This window comes from Rhipicephalus sanguineus, chromosome 7 (genome assembly GCF_013339695.2).
Source record: "Rhipicephalus sanguineus isolate Rsan-2018 chromosome 7, BIME_Rsan_1.4, whole genome shotgun sequence".
NCBI lineage: Eukaryota > Metazoa > Arthropoda > Arachnida > Ixodida > Ixodidae > Rhipicephalus > Rhipicephalus sanguineus.
The window spans coordinates 166,634,818-166,654,866 of NC_051182.1; the positions used below are offsets into that span (position 1 = coordinate 166,634,818).

The following is a 20,049-nucleotide window of genomic DNA, read 5'->3' on the forward strand; positions in this document are numbered from 1 at the left end:
TTCCAAAAAGAAAGGGCGTGCAACACGGACACAAGAAAGAAAGACAGAAGTGTTTGCATGCCCTGTCTTTTTAGAATGAATACTTACCAAATGGCTCAGCTCTCTGTTATTCTAAACTGGCATCCAATTATGTAAATTTCACGCATTTATAGACAGTCGATCAAAATGTGCACTGCAGTCAACTGCCGATTTTTCGGACATGCTTGAAAATTCAGACTCTTTCGCATCACTGTCACAAGCCCCACAGAAATCAATGTATAAGAACATCTGAAATTTTGGACGCTGAAACTCTTCGGCGCCAAATTTTTCAGGCTTTCCACCCAAATTGCAGGTCCGAAACGGCATTAATTGACGCCCCCACCTCTGCTGTGCCTATCATCTCGTAGGTTTAAACCAGTGCTTTTGTGAGTCAATCTGTTTACGGCCGTAGTAGTGTCCAAAAGTCAGCTTTGCTGCAAATCTTAAGTGTCGGGTTGTAAAGCAAACCAAAAAAATCCGAAGGGGCCACCATCACGGCAAACTGTGGTGATGTCTTTCAGATAAGCACCAGAAATGTACAGAGGTGTGATGGCGGCAAACACGCCAGTACACTTCTTCGCTGACAAACCTTTATGATAAGCATCTTCAGCTAACAGCTCGGTAGTGCATGCGGCCTAGCGCAGTTGTAAGCATACTGCACGCTTTTAATAGGCGACAACCAAATCGCAGCGCACAGCCGTTAATGCTGCCTCTTTGTGCGAGACCGCTAAGTGTGCCGTACAGACGTGTTGCCTCCACGAACAGCTTGCCATAACTGCTAGCCATAACTGCTAGCCATCGCAGCTCGCCATCGCAGCTCGCCGTTGCCACAGCTGGCTATCACCGCGCTCCTGGGCGGTCAGGAACGGAGTGGGCATACATTTTCACGGCAAACGCGCACATACGGTACAGCAAGCGTCCCGACAGTGACGGCGCCAGCTTAGTTGGCGAGGTGCTGCACACAACTAGGAATGATCAGCTTCACGCGGCAGCAACTACTGCGTGACGGCGCAGATTTTCATACAGTAGTGACAGTAGTGCATCGTTTACGTGCACACACACATCGGGGAAAGGTGAACGAGTCGTCTGCTCTTCTGCCACAGCCTTCAAGTTCCACGTCATCGTTTCTTAAGGCTCCATGTGAGAGAGCTGTAATTCTTTCCGCGCTTTGCTGGTATCGGCGGCACTCATCATGAGACAAAAATTTTCATTTGGCGGTTGGCACGTAGTTAAGTGGGGTTTGCGGCATTTACCGAGAGAATTCACTAGAGCCTGGGCGCACACCAAAATGCCTGTTAAATGTACTGGCAGGCATTGAGGCTATATAGAGCGTGGCTGAGGTGATTTGACTGCTTGAGCGAAATAAAAAAGCATGAATTCGTTTTTTCGGCCTGCTCGATTTTTCGAAAAGTTTCGCGGCCCCTGGGAGTCCAATAAATTAGATGTTGACTGTACATGCAAGGACTGACCTGCTGGCAGTGTCCAGGTTTCGTTAGACGGCTCACTCCAAGGGCTGAAGCCAAGGTCATTGACCGCTCGCAGCCTAAACAAGTATCGTGTGGCCGGTTTCAGTCCTGCCACTGTGTACGTAGTGGTGCTCGGGTCCAGCTTCTGGGGCAGCTCCTTCCAGGGGCCCGTGTTTTCAATCTGCGTTTCCAAAGGCAGTGATCGTTGTCAACACACTCATTCTGCGCTTCTTACTAATGCTTAGAAAATGTTACTGGATACAAATATTAAAGTGGCCCTCAACAACATTTAGAATGGAAAAGTACTACGCGTACTGCGCAAGGTTACAATGTGAGAGGCCTCGAAGAAGAAGAAAAAAGCAGCTCCACTAACGTGAAACCTGGGGAGGTGCGAATCACCGGTGTTTCCCAGAGGGACACGTCAATAACAATGAGAGGACAGCATCCTCTCATTACTAAAGACAGCGTCGCAGACAGCGTCCATCGCAGAAACAGGGCTTTCCCGAAGCCAATGCGTCGTCTTATTTGCCACTCGGAGAAGCGCACATGGCGTTGTCTCTTGTGGGCGAGTGCGCATTCTCGTGAGCTTTTCCTGAACGAACGGCGTCTTATTTGTCACTTGCTTTACTGTGACGGGCGACGACAGGAGGCACCTTGACGGGCTATGACGACAGGAGACGCCGACAGTCTGAGCGCATTAGGTGCTTCGCACCTAAAATTCCAGCCAGTTGATTGCTATGAAAACTGTAAGACAGCAAAGCTGTTAGCGCCTTTGTCAGGCATTACACTTCGCTCCCAAGTTTCATCAAAGTTTTCACTAAGGCTTTCTTTTGTTGTTTCTATGTTCTTCAGGTTTAGCCAGGTGGACCTTATGCGACCATATGTTCATTAATAGCCGTGCTGGAACGCTACAGTAGCGTTCCAGTGTGGCCGTGGCCCATTCCACCCGCCCATTCACCCAAAACGCGTATCATCATCACAGCTGCACAGGAACACAAGCAGTGTCATCATCATTTAGCACTATCATCATCATCATTTCATTTTATTTATTTATTTATTCACTTCCCCCTCTGGTCATGTGACCTGCGTGACTACTACTACTACTACTACTACTACTACTACTACTACACTCAAACCTTGTTATAACAAAGTCACATCTGCAACGAAAATAACTTCGTTATATCCGAAAATTCGTTATAAACATTTATTCTTAACACTGTAGCTATGACAACACTACTCTTCATTTACTTCGTTATAAGTAGGCTTGTGCGAATATTCGAGCACTTCGAATATTCGAACAAAAATTACGGTATTCGAATTCGCTTCGAAACGAATTTAAATTCTAGGAAATTTTGAAGTATTCGAAATGAACTAATAGACACACAAACCGCATGTAACCCCCTGTAAAGGTGGTTTCACTGCAGAGGAGGTGTGCTGTACCGTGAATACACATTTTCAGGAGAAATCCGCATTGCCGCAAAGCCCCACTTCAAGTTTAAATGAACATACCGTAAAACCTCGTTAATTCAAAGTCACTGGGACTGTGAGAAGTCTATTTAAGCGGGTTTTCGAATTAACCAAACATACAAAAAGCGGGATGCAAGGAACTTTGAATTACTGGAAGTAATCAGAGGTGGTTGTTTGCTGTTCGTGCTAGTTTGTGGCTACAAGGCTTATGTCTTCCAGTAATACCTCATCCCAATTTTGCCGCTAAACTGGGGAAACTGCAGGCCTCGCTGCTGCCAGCGCAAGAAAAAAAAAAGAAAGAGGAAAAAAAACGGTCTCGTGGTCAACTGAAATGCGCGCCTGCGGAAGAGACGTGCTTCGCTGCAACACAGTGGTGACACGCGGGCAGCATGTCACCTGCTCCTCGCAGCGTCAGCGCGTCACGATGCGACCATTCGCCAATTCTTTCTGGTAAAATAAAGAATTTAATAATGACCAGTGTGACGGAATTCGCGATGTGTTCTGGGTGGAAAAGATGATCATTGAAGTTTTTGAACTGATTTTTCGAAGTAGGTGTTGCAGGCAAGTATTCCGCCAGCAGTGCAAGTGCACAAATTGCCGGAACAACCGCCATTCGGAGGTTCGCATATATCGCGAATTCCGTCAGACCGCCCTTTATTAATTTCTCTATTTTCCCAGAAAGAATGGGTAAATCATGACGCGCTGACGTTGAGAGAAGCATGCGTCATGCTGGCCGCGTGTCACCGCTGCGTTGCAGTGAAGCACGTCTTTTCCGCAGGCGCACATTTCAGCTGACCACGAGACCGCTTTTTGTTTAGTTTTTTTCTTGAGCTGGCAGCAGCGAGGCTGGGATGCTTCACTTGTCATTCATTAGTATCGCTACACATTGCATTGCCTTGTGGCTCCTAAGGGCCATCGTTTCTGCGGATTCGCGGCTAAATCGAGATCAGGGAATTGGCACATGGCACCCAATGTTTTCAAATTAACTGGGCTGGTACTGACCGCCGCTTCAAATTATCCACTCAAATTTACATTGCAAAATATGGGGCCAAGGAAATCCTTCTAATTATGCGGGATTTCAAAATAACAGAGTTCTAATTAATGAGGTTTTACTGTATTACCCCCACATTGATTTATCATTTTTTAAGTTTAAAAGCTTGTTATACTGGCTTATATGCTCTAAGTATAGTAAATTTTAAAACATAACATATTTCACAGGTTATCACTTGCATGCTACCGAAAGTCAAATCCTGCTATTACTCAAAGTTGCTTCCACTTCCCTTTGAACCAAAAAGAATGGCATATGCATATGCCATGTTTCAACTTCAAAAATATTGCGCTGGTTAGTTGGGTCATCACAAATATGCTCATTTTAGGGGCGAAGCTCCTTAAGGCGGCACCTGTTCGTCCCTCGTAGTCGTAGTCGTAGTCGTAGTGTGTAACCAGTCTTACGCTTTGACCTCCAAGGTGGTGCCGGTGGGAGATTTTTCCTGTGCGTTGTTGAACAATAAAAAATTCGCAGCGTGCGCGTTAACTAAAAGCCGAATTCTTCTGTCTCTCATTCCCCATTAGCAGCCATTGGCATGTTCCAGTAGGAAACGTTAGTAGAAGTAGAAGTGTTAAAAGCCGACTTCTTCTGTCTCTCATTCCCATTAGCAGCCATTGTTTACCTCCAAGGTAGTGCCTGGTGAGATTTCTCCTGTGCGTGATTAAACAATAAAAATTTTGTTCAAAACGCCGTTGATTGATGAAATAAACCAACGAAAGACGCCAGATGTTTTGTAAAAGCAAACCGAAAGAACGCCAGATGTTTCTAAAGCAAAACGAAAAGACGCCAGCTGCTTAACGAAAGACGCCAGATGTTTTCTAAAGCAATGGTTTTCTAAACAATGAAAATTCACAGCGTAAATGTAAAATTAAAGTGAGCTGCAAGTCGTCATAACTCATCGAACCTTTAGTATAAACGCGCCCGACCTCACGTCGGTGATGATGTACTGGGCCGAATTCACGGAAGATTCATGGTTTACCGATGAACCTCCACAGCTTCGCCCACTCATCATCATTCACTCCGTGGATATACTGTGATTTTTTTTTTCTTTATAATATGTGATATAAACTATTCGAATTCGCTTCGACCAAATCACTATTCGCTTCGAATTCGCTTCGGACCTAAAATTCACTATTCGCACAAGCCTAGTTATAAGCGATAATTCGTTATATCCATGTTTGTTATATTCGGGTTTGAGTGTACTACTACTACTACTACTACTACTACTGCTACTGCTACTGCTACTACTACTACTACTACTACTACTACTATAATGACGATGGCACGGTGTAGACTAAGAAAGCTTCACTGTAAAAGGAAACTGCAAAAAAAAAAAAAAAAATTGTTAGTGTACTCCCAACACTCTGCACTAATGGTCAAAATCAGTTCCACTATTGTCCTATTTTGGCATACCATATGGTGGAGTGGTTTTAAAGAGAGGCAGCAAAGGACAAAGCTAAAATAAAGAACTTGGTACGGTGTGCTACCATTCGAAGCTTTTGCTAACAATAGACGATGCTGCAGAGCTTGCTTGCACAGAGTACAAGGAGGCAGTCAAGCAATGTGCCAAAGGAAATTACATCTCTACTCTACACAAAACGCCTGACACATGCCCTGACCAAACCAGTGCGACAACTGCTGCAGATACTAATCAATGCATAAACAATCTGCAATGAAAGCAAGGTGATTTAATCATGAAAATAAAGACTCCTATAGTAAAAAAAAATAGCATTGGTAATGTACATGTCTCAGGTAAAATACATGATGCACTTTGCACATGTTACATGATGTTACATGTGCATCATGTTACATGGTTACATGATGCACTCTGCATAGAAGTGGTTCAATTGAATGACTGACATACTATGTGCTCAAGGAGCGTTTAACATACTATGTCATGAGCCAATTGGTAGTTCTGATGTCCATCGGTCCTTCATCTTTTCACTGAGCCTGAAGCTAGAGCCGTGGTTGAGAATGCATAAACATGTGAAAGACCTGCCTATCTAAGCCAAAGCAAAGCCCAAACAAATGGCACGTGAATAACTTCATCCTCACCTGCTGTAGCAAGTAACACCTGAGCGGTGCAAATCCATCACGTCCAGGCGTCCAGCTCAGGGTGACGTGCCTAGCCTGCACCTGTGACGGACTCACGAGAGGGCGTGACGGAGCCTGAGGCTTCTCCCGACTCGCGGTGGTCAGAACGAGTGCCCGAGCCTCAACGCCCCATCCTTCTTGTGTGCGTGCACTCACGGCAAACTCGTAGTACGACTGCGGCTGGAGGTCAAAGGCCTTCAGCGTGCGATCCATGGTGGACACTTCACGAGACACTCGACCCTTGTCGGTGTTCTCGGTGGTGTCTTCGTTTTCTTCGGCACCGCTGCCCAAGGAAGAGCCAGGGCGACGCCAGAAGGAGATCTTGTAGCCCAAAATTTCACCATTTGGTTCTTGTGGAACGTCCCAAATGATGCGCGCTGTCGTTGTGGTGACATCCGGGAACGACACGTTCGAGGGTGGGCCAGGAACTAAAAGGAAATAGGCAAACAAACAAACAAAAAAATGTTTAAAGACATCAGAGGATTGTACACATCAAAATGTGTGCAAGTGCTGCCACAGTCTGTAGTGGCACTCAAGGAAGGTCACACCAAGTTTAATCAGTTCGTGTAACATCTAACAGCACAGAGAAGCTACATAGCTTCAAAGTGAAATTTTAAAAAAGACTACAAAAAACACTTCGCAGGATATTGTAAAGCCTCACTTTGTCGTTAGTGTTGCCCACTGCAATGAATGATGACCAAGTAACCCAATTTTCTGTTCAGTTACATCATTGTCGTATGGGCACTTTTGATTGCAACTGAGGCCAACCAGATTAGGCTCGATCCGGATCAGATACTGCTACACGGTCACTTTTAATCATAACCAAGTCCAATCATGATCAAGACGATCACAATTTACTGACATCTGCACCAAACTCGGTTTGGGTTAGCTTGGCACATAGCACCACATAGCAGAGACCATTGTTGATCGCAATCAGAAATATGACCTTGATTGGCCTTGATCATGATCAACAGTGACTGTGTGACACCAGCAGGAAGCAGTAAAGGTGCTGCAGCACAATAACTACCCTTTTATTGCGATAGCAATTATATGGACAGTCTTAGTGACATCTTTTAGCCGCGAAAGAGCACAACACAAAGGAAAGAAACACACAACGACAGGACGGGCGGCACTTCCAACTGAATTAGACTGAGCGCAAACCCAGAAATAAATATACAACATACACACATGCGCAGTCTCACACCACCTTAGACTATCCAGCTATCAAACAATCTCTTTTCCGATCCATACAACGTCACCGACGTATCACTGACACACCTTTCTGCTTTCTTTCTAATGTAGTAGGCTTCCATCAACTCACGCGCAGTCTGATTCTTGCTTCTGCCTAAAATCTTGATCTCTTTAAAACGTGGCTGACACTTGCAGGTTTTGCAATGCATAGGCAAATGCGCCACGCCGTCCTTCATTAAATTCAGTTCATGCTCCCTGGCTCGTTCATTAATACAGCGCCCGGTCTGTCCGATGTAGGAGTTGCCACAAGAAAGGGGAATTTCGTACACCACGCCTTTGGCACATTTTCCGTACGTCGTGCCATGTTTCTTGCCGCATCCCTTTCGGCTCGCCTCCTCCCGAGCAGTTCTCGGACACAACTGAGCCAGTTTAGCGGGCGCGGAAAAAGCAACGGGTACCCCATACCGGCCTGCTACCCTTTTTCAGATGTCACTAAGATGTCACTAAGCAAGTACCAACTAGGCCAACAAACAGTCTTGTTAAAACATATGGACAGTCACGGCTGATTTTTGCCGTCGCCGGCCGCCGTCATTCACCGTATATGTATATGTGTATATATATATATAAAAGCCACAAAGAAAAATAATTCAGAAAAAACTTTCCGACGCGCGGAATCGAACGGGCGACCTCTCGCTTTCCAGCGAGCGGCGTTAGACGGTTACGCCACGAACAGTACCGTCTTTCAGCCTGCTAACGGCGAGCTATTTATATATACCATTTCCTTCAGCACGCTTTCTTCTTCGCCACATAGATGGCGCGATGTGCGCGCTTTAAAGATGATCGCCCAGCTCGTGCGAACGCCGTTGGTCTTCGCCCTATAGGGCGTGGTCGCCTTCGTGTGCTTATCTCGAGGAAAGAAGGGGGCGACCGGGGGGGGGGGGGGGGGGGGGGGGGGGGTTTGCGGGCGGTTGTCCGCGCTGAAGCCACAGAGTGTATGAAGGTCACTTCGCAGCGGCCGCGTTTAGCGCGCTGTTCAAACAGAAATAAGTAACAACTGTGACAGTTCGCGCTCGTCCTGTGCGTACCTGTTCGTTGGTTTCGTGCGTCCTGCTTTATGTTTGAGCAGTGCGCTTCAGGTGCCGAGCTGTGACGCACGATAGTTCGCGCTCGCCCTGTGTGCGTTCTTTTCGTGCGTCCTTTGGGCTCGAGCGACGCGCTGGCAATTTCGAGCTGCTTTCCATTCTTCGCGTTACATTCCAATTTATTGCTATCGCATTCATTGCTTCGCCGTTGGGGCGAAATTGTGACTTTTTAAAGGAGCCATGACACCCAATTTTCTATCATAATCTATGATATGTGGGTTAATCATTGTGCGTTCACAAACAACCTCGCGAAATTTTAGCGCATTTTTTTATAAATACACGAGTGGCCTGAGAGTCGGGCAACACTGGCACACTCGCAAGCCATGAAGTAACAGGCTGCTTGCTGTGCGAGCATCTGCATTCCGGCCAACAATTTTTGTTCTGTGTTCAACTGCGCATGATATCGAGCTATTTCAGATTTGTTCAGCTTGGCATTGAAATTCAACCATTTACAATGGCTGAAACTTTGATGGAAGACGACTGCTTTGCTCCATGCAGCACGTGATGTCACACTCACCATGGCAAAATGGCAAAATGAGGGTGGCTGATGGTGGGTTCAGTTTACACCCAGCGACTTCCAGGGCTTAACTTGCACTGAAATCTTATTTTACAGTTCAATTTTCATATACCATATTTATTCACGTAATGAACACATTCGCATAATAAACGCACCCCCAACTTTAGTCGTCAAAATTTGGATTTTTATTGTGATAGCAATTATATGGACAGTCTCGGCTGGATTTTGCCGTCGCCGTCATGCACCGTATATGTATAAGTATGTATATATATATAAAAGCCCCAAAGAAAAATAATTCTGAAAAATGCTTCCGAAGCGCGGAATCGAACCAGGGACCTCTTGTTCCGCAGCGAGTGGCGCTATCCACTACGCCACGAAACGCAGATCCTCCACGTAGCTAACGGCGAGCGTTATATACATACCCTTTACCGCTGGACAGACTCACAGACGGCAGGCGATAATAAGCTTTCTTCATTACCAGCGAGATGGCGCTAGCAGCGCGACGGGCGCATTTAAAAGTCGTCGTCGAGCTCGCTCGCTTCTTATATTTGCGCAGCGAGAACATTGCCCTTCCGTTGTCTGCTCGCGCGGTTTTCTCGGGGTGAGGGGAAGAGGAATGTTTCACGCTTTCACCGTGATGTCCGCGCTCATGTTACCGAGCGTACGAAAGTCACTCGAGCTGAATGGACGCCGCTAAACGAACAAACAGAAGATGAGCGCGAACTATCAAGTGTCACAGCTCGACAGTTGAAGCACGCTAGTTTCCTTCGCTGCTTCGGCCGCCTTTGCAACAGGAACGCTGTTCAAACTGAGAGTATCCATTGGCGAGCCTCACTTCGTATAGCATTATTTCTTGCTATCGCATTCATTGCTTCGCCCTTGCAGCGAAACTGTGACTTTTTTTTTTTCTCCTGCATAATAAACGCTCCCCCTACTTTCATCCGCTGCAGTCCCAAGAACCAATGCGCGGTGCCTCCTCGCCCATCAATCTTTCTCTTTTTTTTATTATGCCGACCCGCCTTGGTTCACGTCCCCCCCTCCCCTCTGCCCACTGCCGCGCACCGTTTTTTGTTTGCTTTTCTATCTTCACGTGGCACGTCCCTCTCTTTTTGTACTTGTTTTTGAAGTATCCATGCGCCACAGCAGGATTCACGAACGATACGAGTGTATGAACGGTACGGCTCACAAGCACACAGCGAGCGAAGGTCACGAAACTGCCCACGCCAGCCAACAGTCGCTTTCTGCAAGTACGAAACTTTAGGGAGCCGGCAGCAGGAGCGTGTGGAGACAGCTTGCAGAAGATAGCGCCATCTACCACCGAAGCGGTGGAGTGTCATGAGTAAAGGGGCCCAGGGCGCGTGCCGGACAGCGCAAGGCGTCGATAGTGTGCGGGGAATGAAAAAGTACCCGATGGTGTGCACCCCCGCCACGTCGACGCAAGCCATTGGCCGGAGAAAGGCGCGTGCCACACAACTCGAGCTGAGGTGGGAGACCACAGAAGAAGAGTTGGGCATTGTTCGGTGGAGTCGTCGAGGAGCAAGGTGGGGCAAGCCAGCGTCGCACCCGCGACGGGAGCAGCAGGGCCCCGTTCTGGAGGCAGCGGCGAGAGGCTCGGGAGGGTGGCCGTCGACCTTGGCGTCATCCAAGTGAGGCTCCCCGAGCTTGCAGCAGCCTCATCCAGCAGTTCGCAGGGCACCTACGGCACTACCACAGCTCGACAAGACGGCAATCCACTGACAATCACCGGAGAGCCACGTCGACAGTTTGACCCGGTGGCACCAAGAGGATAGGCCGAGACGACGTTCTCGAAGAAAGACCGAAGGGTCAGCGACGAGGACGACTAGCGAGGCGGCAGCTTCAACGACGGCGACTCTCAGACGTTGAGGAGCAGCGTCGACGGGGCTGAGCGTAGACTTTGGCACGGAAGCGAGGCGACGGACTCACGCGAAGTAAGAACGTTCTACAGTCGACGACCGATAATTCGGACTCCACGGGGAACGTAAATAAGTCCGAATTATCGAATGTCCGAAAAAACGAATGCGCCAGAAAAAAAATACTTTTATTGACACTTCAAGGTCCCGGTGGCCGAAAAAAGTTGTCAATGCGTTGCTGCCCGCACTTCCGCTTACGTGCAACCAAGTCCGCCTGTATCTCCACCAGTGTGATGTGATCGCTGTACGATGACGAGCTGGTTTCGTTCGTGAAGGCAACGCGTCTGTGCGGCGCACTTAGCGGTCCCACAAAGAGGCAGCATGAATGGCGGCGCGGAGCGTTTGGGTTCTCGCCTATTAAATGCGTGCACTACGCATGCAACTGCCCCAGGCCACATGCACTATCGAGCAGTTGACTGAAGATGCTTATCGTAAGGCTCGTCAGCGATTGAGCCGTACTGGCGCGTTTGCCACCTGCCGCCATCACGCCTCCGTGCATTTCCACTGCTTATCCGTAAAGACATCGCCGCACGGCGCCGTGATAGCGGCCCCTTTGAATTTCCGGTCCGCTTCACTGCATAACACTTCGGCATCGCGACAAAGCTGACTTTCGGACTCTGCTACTGTCGCAAACAGGCTGACTCGCGAAAGCGCTGGTTCGAACCTACGAGATGATAGACGCGGCAGAGATGCGGGCTTCAATTATTGCCTTTCGAACCTGCAATTTGGGCAGAAAGTCCGAAAAATCGGACGCCGAAGAGTTTTAGCGTCCGAAATTTCTGACGTTCTTGACCACTGACGTCTATGGGGCTGGTGACGGTGCCGCGAAAGCGTCCGAATTTTCGAGCATGTCCGGAAAATCGGGCGTCCGAAAAATCGGCAGTTGAATGTATCTGCCGCCTTTCGTTGTCGTTGGCGCGGCCTTCGGCGCTGGCTGTGAGGACACCGTTGGCACCATTTAACTCAGATCTTTTGAGACAGCAGAGCGTAAAATAAAGCAAGTTTCAAGATAAAAATGAACGCGCGCGCAGAACGCTTTACCGCAGACGCATTCGACAAAATGGCGGCGATAGCAGCGCAGCGCGGGGATACAGGAACCGGAATGTAGGATGTTCGCGATGTCGATACGATTTCCCACAGTTGACCAGTGCCTCCAAGATCAGCATTTCCAATCCCAAATCTGAGGCATAAAGTAGCGATCGAAATAGAGGCTCATAGATCTCCAATTAGCTTTCGTTTTGATCTCTGAGGCCATACTTTGTATGGTACGGGTGCCGGAGGAGATAATGGCTGGCGATTCGGCGTGCGCGACAGTCTCGGACAGGGTCCGGATTATCGAATGTAGATCTCGCAGCTGTCCGAAATATCGGTCGTCTTTACACATTACTTCTATGAGATCATCGGCGGTGCCGCGCGACTGTCCGAATTACCGAGCATGTCCGAATTATCGGTGTCCGATTTATCGGTCGGCGACTGTATTCGCGTAGCTAGACCGAGACGCCATAGTGGCCAGACTTGCGGGCCAGTAATGCCGAGCTTAGTTAGAAGTGTTTCTTGTATTCTTGTGTACTGCTTGGCGTTTTTGCACGTTACTCCTGATTGTAAATTTTTAGTGTGTTAATTTTTTGGTTTGCCGTGGTGTGGGATATAAAGTTTGTTTGCCGTGACGCCATGGTCTCCGGCCTCGCTCACTCTCCCAACTCCATCACATACTGCAAGCGCTCCCGAGATACGTGACACGGAGTTTCCGAGACCGGGTGGGACAGCCAATCAAAACGACACTAGAGAGTGACACGTATTCTAGTGTTATTGTGGCCTTTTCTTTTTTTTTCCCCGCCAGCCATTCTTACTCCATTGTCAGTTCATTTTTAGTCTGTTTTGCATTTTGCCATGGAAAATGGGCCGAAATGTGAGCTAAATGGCCGGTTTGAAGCTACAGGTTGTGGCGTACACGGCATACACGTGCGAGCCCAAGAGAAAGGATGTATGTCGGCCGATCTAATGGCTGATTGGGTCTGGACAGTCTGGGGACGGTGCCCTGCCACCTCGCTTCTCCTGTCCTTCCTTGTGCTCGATAGTTTTCGCAGCCACCTGGGAGAGAACGTACGCTAGGAACTGAAGGAGCTGTGCACTGAGATCGCCATCATTCCAGGTGGACTCACTTCGGCGCTGCAGCCCTTTGATGTTTATGTGAACAAGCCTTTCAAAGACAGTGTGCGCCAGTTGTATACAGACTGGATGGCCCATGGAGGGCACGCCCTGATGCCGACCGGCAAGATTAAAAGGCCGTCCGTCGAGCTGGTGTGCTTCTGGATCTTGGAAGCATGGCGCTCGCTGCCAGCGGATTCGATTGCAAAGAGTTTTAAGAAGACTGGAATTGCAAATGAGCTGGACGGCAGCGAGGACGACCAGTTGTAGGAGCAAGATGATGAAGTGGCGAGCGACCTGGACGACGTGTCTAGCTATTCTGATGAAGAGTGAAGGGCAATAAAAAAGCTGCTTCCAAATAGTGTAAGCATATGTTTGCTGCGAAAGGTAAGCTACCTAACTTTTTTTTTACCACATTTTGTGCTCGTCCCAAAAAAGTTTTCATAAAATTTACCCTGCATAATAAATGCACCCCCCACCTTTTGCTTCAGTTTTTCAGAAAAAAAAGTGCGTTCATTACGCGAGTATATATGGTGTGTATGGACATAATAGACCCTGTACTTATCTTTTTCGCTGAAAGCGCAAATTCTTCGGGTGACCGTGTCTTGAATCCTTTAACCATGTATGTAAACACAAACCTGGCTAGCGGTGAAGCAAACAGTATTCACAGCACAGTGGGCTGCCACACCCATCAAACTTACCATCTTCAAAGGTAGTAACTGCAATGGGTGGCAGGCTGAGAGCTCCGTCACCCACGCGTGTGTATGCCAACACTTGCACCGTGTACACAGTATACTTTCGCAGCTCCGTCAGGGTGGTGGTAAAAGTGGCATTGCTCTCGATATGTTTGCGCATAGGTGCCGACTCCCTGGCTGCCTGGTACACCACCCGGTACCCTTCCAGAACACCGCTGCGATGTGCCCGAGGCACGGGACCCCAAGACACCACCACGGTGGTCGATGAGGTTGCCTTGGCGGTCACCTGCACATACACACACACCAGACACACTGGTTTCAGAAACACAGTGTTGAAGTCAGAGCTACAAAAACTCACAGTCCCTTTAGGCAACACAAAGGAGAACACAGACAGAAAAAGCCTGTGCTCTTGCAAGACACTAGTTAAAGTACTTTGACTTTGTCAGACTGTGTTCCTATTCTGGACAGCATCGTAGACAGTCTACGCTGACAGCTTTGAAGACTGCATAAAGTCCAAGTAGTCCGAGTAATGGAACGCATCTGGATGACATCAGTGTGATGCATGGGCTTCAGCAAGGAGGTGCAAAAGGGGCACTTGACCCCCTCCACCACCGTGATGCAACCCAGCTTTGCACCACCAAGACAAAATCCTGCCGACATCCATGATGCGACAGGACGCCACCTCGTGTCGACAAGAGAAAGCTAAGAAAAACAAACATACGTGTTATTTCTTTAACTTCTTTCGTGTTCAAGTCTATGAAAAATGTAACGTCAGCAGGCAGACACACACATAGAAGGTGCCGTGTGTTTGCCAGCACAACTCATCGCTCCAAGAGAACAGAGACGCGAATGGAGACGCGAAGAGAACGCAGACGGCGGTAAGGCACTGTGCGTAGACCCGTGTTTCAAGGAATACAGTCGAACCCGTTTATAGCGAACTCGAAAGTGTCGCGAAAAGTGGTCGTTATATCAGTAGTTCGTTGTATATGGACTCGCCCTTGAAAACGTGCGCTTAGCGGCCAAGCCGTTTTTTTTTTTCCTTTGTGCACTTTTATTAAAGTGCTAACAACCCCTTCGGTGACAAGCTAAGCCTTTTCGCGTCGTGAAGTGACGCCCGCTGCGTGCTCACGAGTGAATTAACCGCCTTTGCAATGAGCTGACACCGTTTCACCGAAGTGCAATACCGCGACATGGAGCCGATCATCCCTGGCTAGTTGCGTGCAGCGCGTCGCCTACTCGGGTCACGGAGTCACTGCCGGGCCGCTTGATGTATGCCGTATGCACGCGTTTGTACGTTCTTTGTGCTTGCTTCACTCCGGACCGTGCACGGGTGCGGCGACTAGCCTCTTCGTTCAACGTGGCGAAAACACGCATTTTCCAAGCAACGCGCACTCTACGTCTCCGCGATGCTCTCGCGGCCCTGCACGATGATGCGCGGCGCACTTCACTCGTCACCTAGTCAAACACGCAGTATACGCTCGCTGTCAGTGCATCGATGTTTCTCGGTGCCCGCGCCGCTCAACAACAGCGAGCTACTTTTGTTTCTACAAAGCGACGCGCACTTTAAAGCGGTCTCGCACGACGCGGCGGCGGCGAACTCGCGAACGGCAGCATGGCTAAGCATGGCGCACTCGTACCGCCGTCAATCCGCAGTGTACGGCGTACGCCACACGCGCAGCCGAGCAGATATCTACAGATGACTGTGATATAAGGTTGTCGGCTGTAAGTCATAATGGCACGTTCATCGACGGCCGCCACCTCGCCTTCGCTCTTTTCTGGTGCTTATCCGCGAAGGCATCACCGCAATCGCGCGAAAATCGTTACCACCGACCGACCGGTCTCTGCCGCTACCGAAATTACCGAAAAGACGGACGACCTTTTGAGGCACATTGTGGCGTCGACGAGTTTAGGGACGCAGTGAACCTTTATGCGATGAAAGTTATCGCGGTTATCACTTCTTGCATTTATGCCTTCTTGCGTTCCAAGGCATTGTTTGGTTCATCGTAGGCGGTCGTAGCTGCAGAGAACGGCATCAGGAAAGGTTACCGTGCGAAAGCTGATCGCAAGGCTTCATGCTGCCTCCTTTTTTTTTTTTTTTCCTCACTGCCATTCTGCCACTGAAGAAAAGGCTGGAAAGTGAGCAACCTCGCTCGCAGCGTCCGAAATCTGCGTGCGGTGCTCGCCGATCAGGGATATCTTAGTCGCAAGTAAACTGGAGCGGGGCACGAGCGAGCGTGCGCCCCTCTCATGCTTTAGAAGGCCTGTTTTAACTTTTTTCGCTTCGTATGCACCATATTTTTACCGCGACCGTGTCTGAAGTGTTCGTTGTAAAAGTAGAAGGCTTTGAAAAATGTTCGCTATATGTGGACGCAGCTTCAATGTTTATTTAGCATTGGGAAATCGTACGTGCACCCAAATATGGTCGTTATAACCGATAGATCGTTATATGTGGGATTGCTATAAGTGGGTTCAACTGTACGGGCCTTATTGCTCCCTTGTAACACTATGATGTCAAGTCCTTGAAAACTAGCATTGTCTCTAGATGCGTGCGGCAAATTGTAGCAACATACTTATTTTGCTAAGTTTTACTTGCTCTCAACAGAGAATCACAAGAGCTACAGAGGTAAGACTTGGAATGAAGAGAGCTGATGATCTGAAGAAATGACGACTAATGTTACGAGTAATGACGAGCAAATGTTACTGTACATAACAGCTTATTAAAAGAAATTGCTCAGGGCTGCAATGAGTCACTTTCTTTAAGGGTCACACAATATAGTAAAAGCTCGTTAATTTGACACTCGTTAATTCAGAAAATCGGATTATTTGGACGTGTTCTCTGGTACCGGCAGGCGTGTGCATTGTTTAATGGCATCAAACTCTTGTTAATACGGCCTTTTTTGGCCACAACCCTGTTAATTTGGATGATGCTCGGAGCGCACCGACTGCGAAGCGCCGCAAAAGTGCGACGCAAAGGAATGAAAACGGTGTTCGCGGACAGCCGAAACGGCCACGGGCTTTCAGAAAGGCGTGATCGTCACCCACACTCGCGTTGTCGGTACTTGCAAATGATGAAAATTCTGGCTTTTGCGCTGCTATTATGCACAATAATTACTGGATATACATATTCATCAAGGAAATGAAAGAACATTGATGTAATAGACATTTATCGATTGTTTTCTTGATGCTTTCGATAATTCGGCATTCGGTTAATTCGGACAGTTTTTCCGGTCCCATGAAATTCGAATTAACGAGCTTTCCCTGAAATAACTTTTGGCTTCCCGAGCAAAGAGTTCAAAAGGCATAAAAACGTAATAACTAAAATGTGTCTCGCATCTTGAAGTTGAAGCACTACAACTATGTGCTCTGCATGGGTGTGCATAAAGACAAGCACTTTTATGACGAAAATATAGCAACTAATTAGTATAAGACTTAGTCCACGGCTTCTTAGCTGCAATCGCTGTGTTGTTTCCAGGCAGCAAATACGTCAACGAAAAGCCTAGTCGCAGTCCCGATACCTGGGAAGGGCCAGCAGAGGGTGTCGATTCACGGGTGCGCTCGGATGAAATCGCACTGGCACTGCTGGCACCCACGTCGTGAAGGCCACCATGAACACCTCGTACGGGGTGAATGCCTGCAGGCCGTCCAGCACCACGCTGTTGGCATTGTGATCCTCGACAACAGTCCACTTGAAGTCGGGCTCATCTGCGCAAAAGGCGAACATGCAGATTCCAATCAGAATATCAGATGACAAAGAGGGAAATCCACACATTGAAGATGAAATTTCCAGAGGTATGCACAAAATAACAGTGCTACCTCTTGAGTGAGTCAGTGATTTATACTTTACAGGGGTACACTTATAACACAGGGGATAAGTCAGGGACATGAAATTGCGTACGCGAGTGTTTTGCACACCCCAGCCCATTAAAGGGGCCCTGCAACACCTTTCTTAGTTATATTGGAATAGTCTCATTATTGACGTATGACTCTTCACGAGTCATATGCCGCAAAAATTTTTCGAATCCGTCAAGTCTAAGTGGTGTTACCAAATTATAGAGATCACGTTCCGCAGCTTTCTCCCTCAACTCAACGCCGCGAGCGCGCGGAAAGCTAGGCAGCGAGTCAAGGGAGCGAGCGCAGAGGAGCGAGGCTCCGCCCAAGAGCGCCGGCGGAGTTTTTTTCTTCAATTTTTTCTCTCTGACGTCTGGGCGCAACCACGTGGTCTGTGCCGCCACTTCCGGTCGGCTTGCGTCGTTCTCGTCGAGCGGAGCCGACCGCACTGTGTATCGCGCGTGCTTGAAAACTGCGCGTTGGTTTGGTAATGTTGGGTGTGCACCTCGTACGCCGCAGTGTTTTCATTGCTCTGCCAACCATAGAAGCAAACCTGCGCGCTCGTTTGAACGAATGACAGCTGAGATCAATTTCGGCCCATACTCCGATACACCGCCTCGTAAGACGGCACTGGCAGACGACCCCGAAGCGCCACCATTACCGGACGCCAGCATTGTTATCGGAGACACGCTGCACCCCTGCCTCGGTCGGTCGTGAGAACGTGCCGACGATGCAGTTCTGAGCTGACGAGGCAACACTCGAACGGCTGCCACTCTCAACGGCAACCGGCGATGGTCAAAAGCACAGAAATATTCACGTTTTCGGCACTGCGCATGGCGAAGAAAACGGTACCACGCAACTACAAGCAGACGAGCTGTCGGTGAGACCGGAAGTGCTAATACAGTAGAACCCCGCTGATACGTTTTTGAAGGGACCGTAGGAAATAAACGTAAGAGACGGGAAACGTAAGAGCCGAAAAACAGGAAAAACGGCAAAATATTTAGTGGTACAGAATTTTATTTCAATTCTTACGAGCAGCACGAAAATTGGCGCGCTCAGCCGCGATCTAGTCGATGGATAGAAACGCGGAGCTTAGGACGGCCTCATCCACAGAAATGTAATCAACGTATGTGATTTTTTTAACACCAACAGCTGTAGGCATGAAGGAACTAAGCACACGCAATCACGACCGGCGCGGCGAGTCCGACCGCGAACCGCACGCACGACCATGCGAGCTCCAACCAGCTCGAACTCCTCCCGTTCTCCGACAAATATCGATGATGATGAGTCTACGCCAACGCGATGGCAGAAGTGAATGCCAATCTCGAAGGCCTTGCTTTCGCAAACAATTACGTCATACACGCCATGTTTACGCAATACAAATCTCAAAGGCTATGCTTTTGTCAATAGTAAATGCCAATCTCGAAGGCCTTGCTTTCGCGAGCAGTTACGTCATAGACGCCATCTTTGCAATTTGAATCTCGAAGGCCATGCTTTTGTTTGCATCAATTGAAAGATTCTGTTGCTTGCGCCTCTCATGCGGCTAATATTACGGTCAAACGAAGCCAAGCTGCTTGAAAATGCACCATGGCCGCTCTTTTTGGTAGTCACTCGGTCGGCTTTTGTCATAGTAAATGCCAATCTCGAAGGCCTTGCTTTCGCGAGCAGTTACGTCATAGACGCCATCTTTGCAATTTGAATCTCGAAGGCCATGCTTTTGTTTGCATCAATTGAAAGATTCTGTTGCTTGCGCCTCTCATGCGGCTAATATTACGGTCAAACGAGGCCAAGCTGCGTGAAAATGCACCATGGCTGCTCTCTTTGGTAGTCACTCGGTCGGCTCCGAGCGCACTTCGCGACGTATCATACGGGAACGGTCCGACAGTTACGACGTAACAGCGGGGTTCCCAATACATTGTATCCTATGGGAGCTATGCCGGGACCGGCGGAAAACGACGTAACAGCCGGGAAAACGCAGCAGTGAGGAACGTAACAGCGGGGTTCCACTGTATTAATGTTTGTTCGGTGTTTTTAACGCGATAACAGAATATAAACATACATATTATCTACTTATTGAACTCAAAATTAACAACGAAAGTAATGATGAGGGTGTTATCGTGATTATAACATCAGCCAATGGTGGAACTGCCGACAATCGCGTCATATTTTGCGGACTAATACATCATTTGTCGAGAGAAGAGGGAGCGATTTTCAGCTGACTTTGAGAATTTATTGTAAATTCCAGGCTGTGCGCATCGCTATAATATTTGGCTCGCGTGTTCTCGGGAGCCTCGACTACCGATCGGCAGCGCTTTTTGAGCATGCTCGAAAAGTGTTGCAGGGCCCCTTTAAGAGCCATTGTTTAGCAAGTCTGAACATACTCGCATGCACCATCTCACTGTTACCAGCAGCATCGTATGAAACAGTTGCTTTGAGTCATTAACGAAATCTGCAGGCAAGCGTCACAGTTTGCTAATACAAGGGCTTCAATACGATAACACCAG

At 48.4% G+C, this 20,049-nt stretch overlaps 1 protein-coding gene across 1 annotated transcript in view; it reads right to left on the minus strand.

The window, feature by feature from the left end:
* Positions 1-20,049, minus strand: part of LOC119399245 (protein sidekick-like) — an 88,774-nt gene that overhangs the window by 23,696 nt on the left and 45,029 nt on the right. Inside the window, 5 exon segments of the mRNA XM_037666061.2 lie at positions 1,488-1,665; positions 6,055-6,521; positions 13,724-14,003; positions 17,233-17,312; positions 17,315-17,419. Of these exon segments, the coding sequence (XP_037521989.2) occupies positions 1,488-1,665; positions 6,055-6,521; positions 13,724-14,003; positions 17,233-17,312; positions 17,315-17,419 (1,110 nt within the window).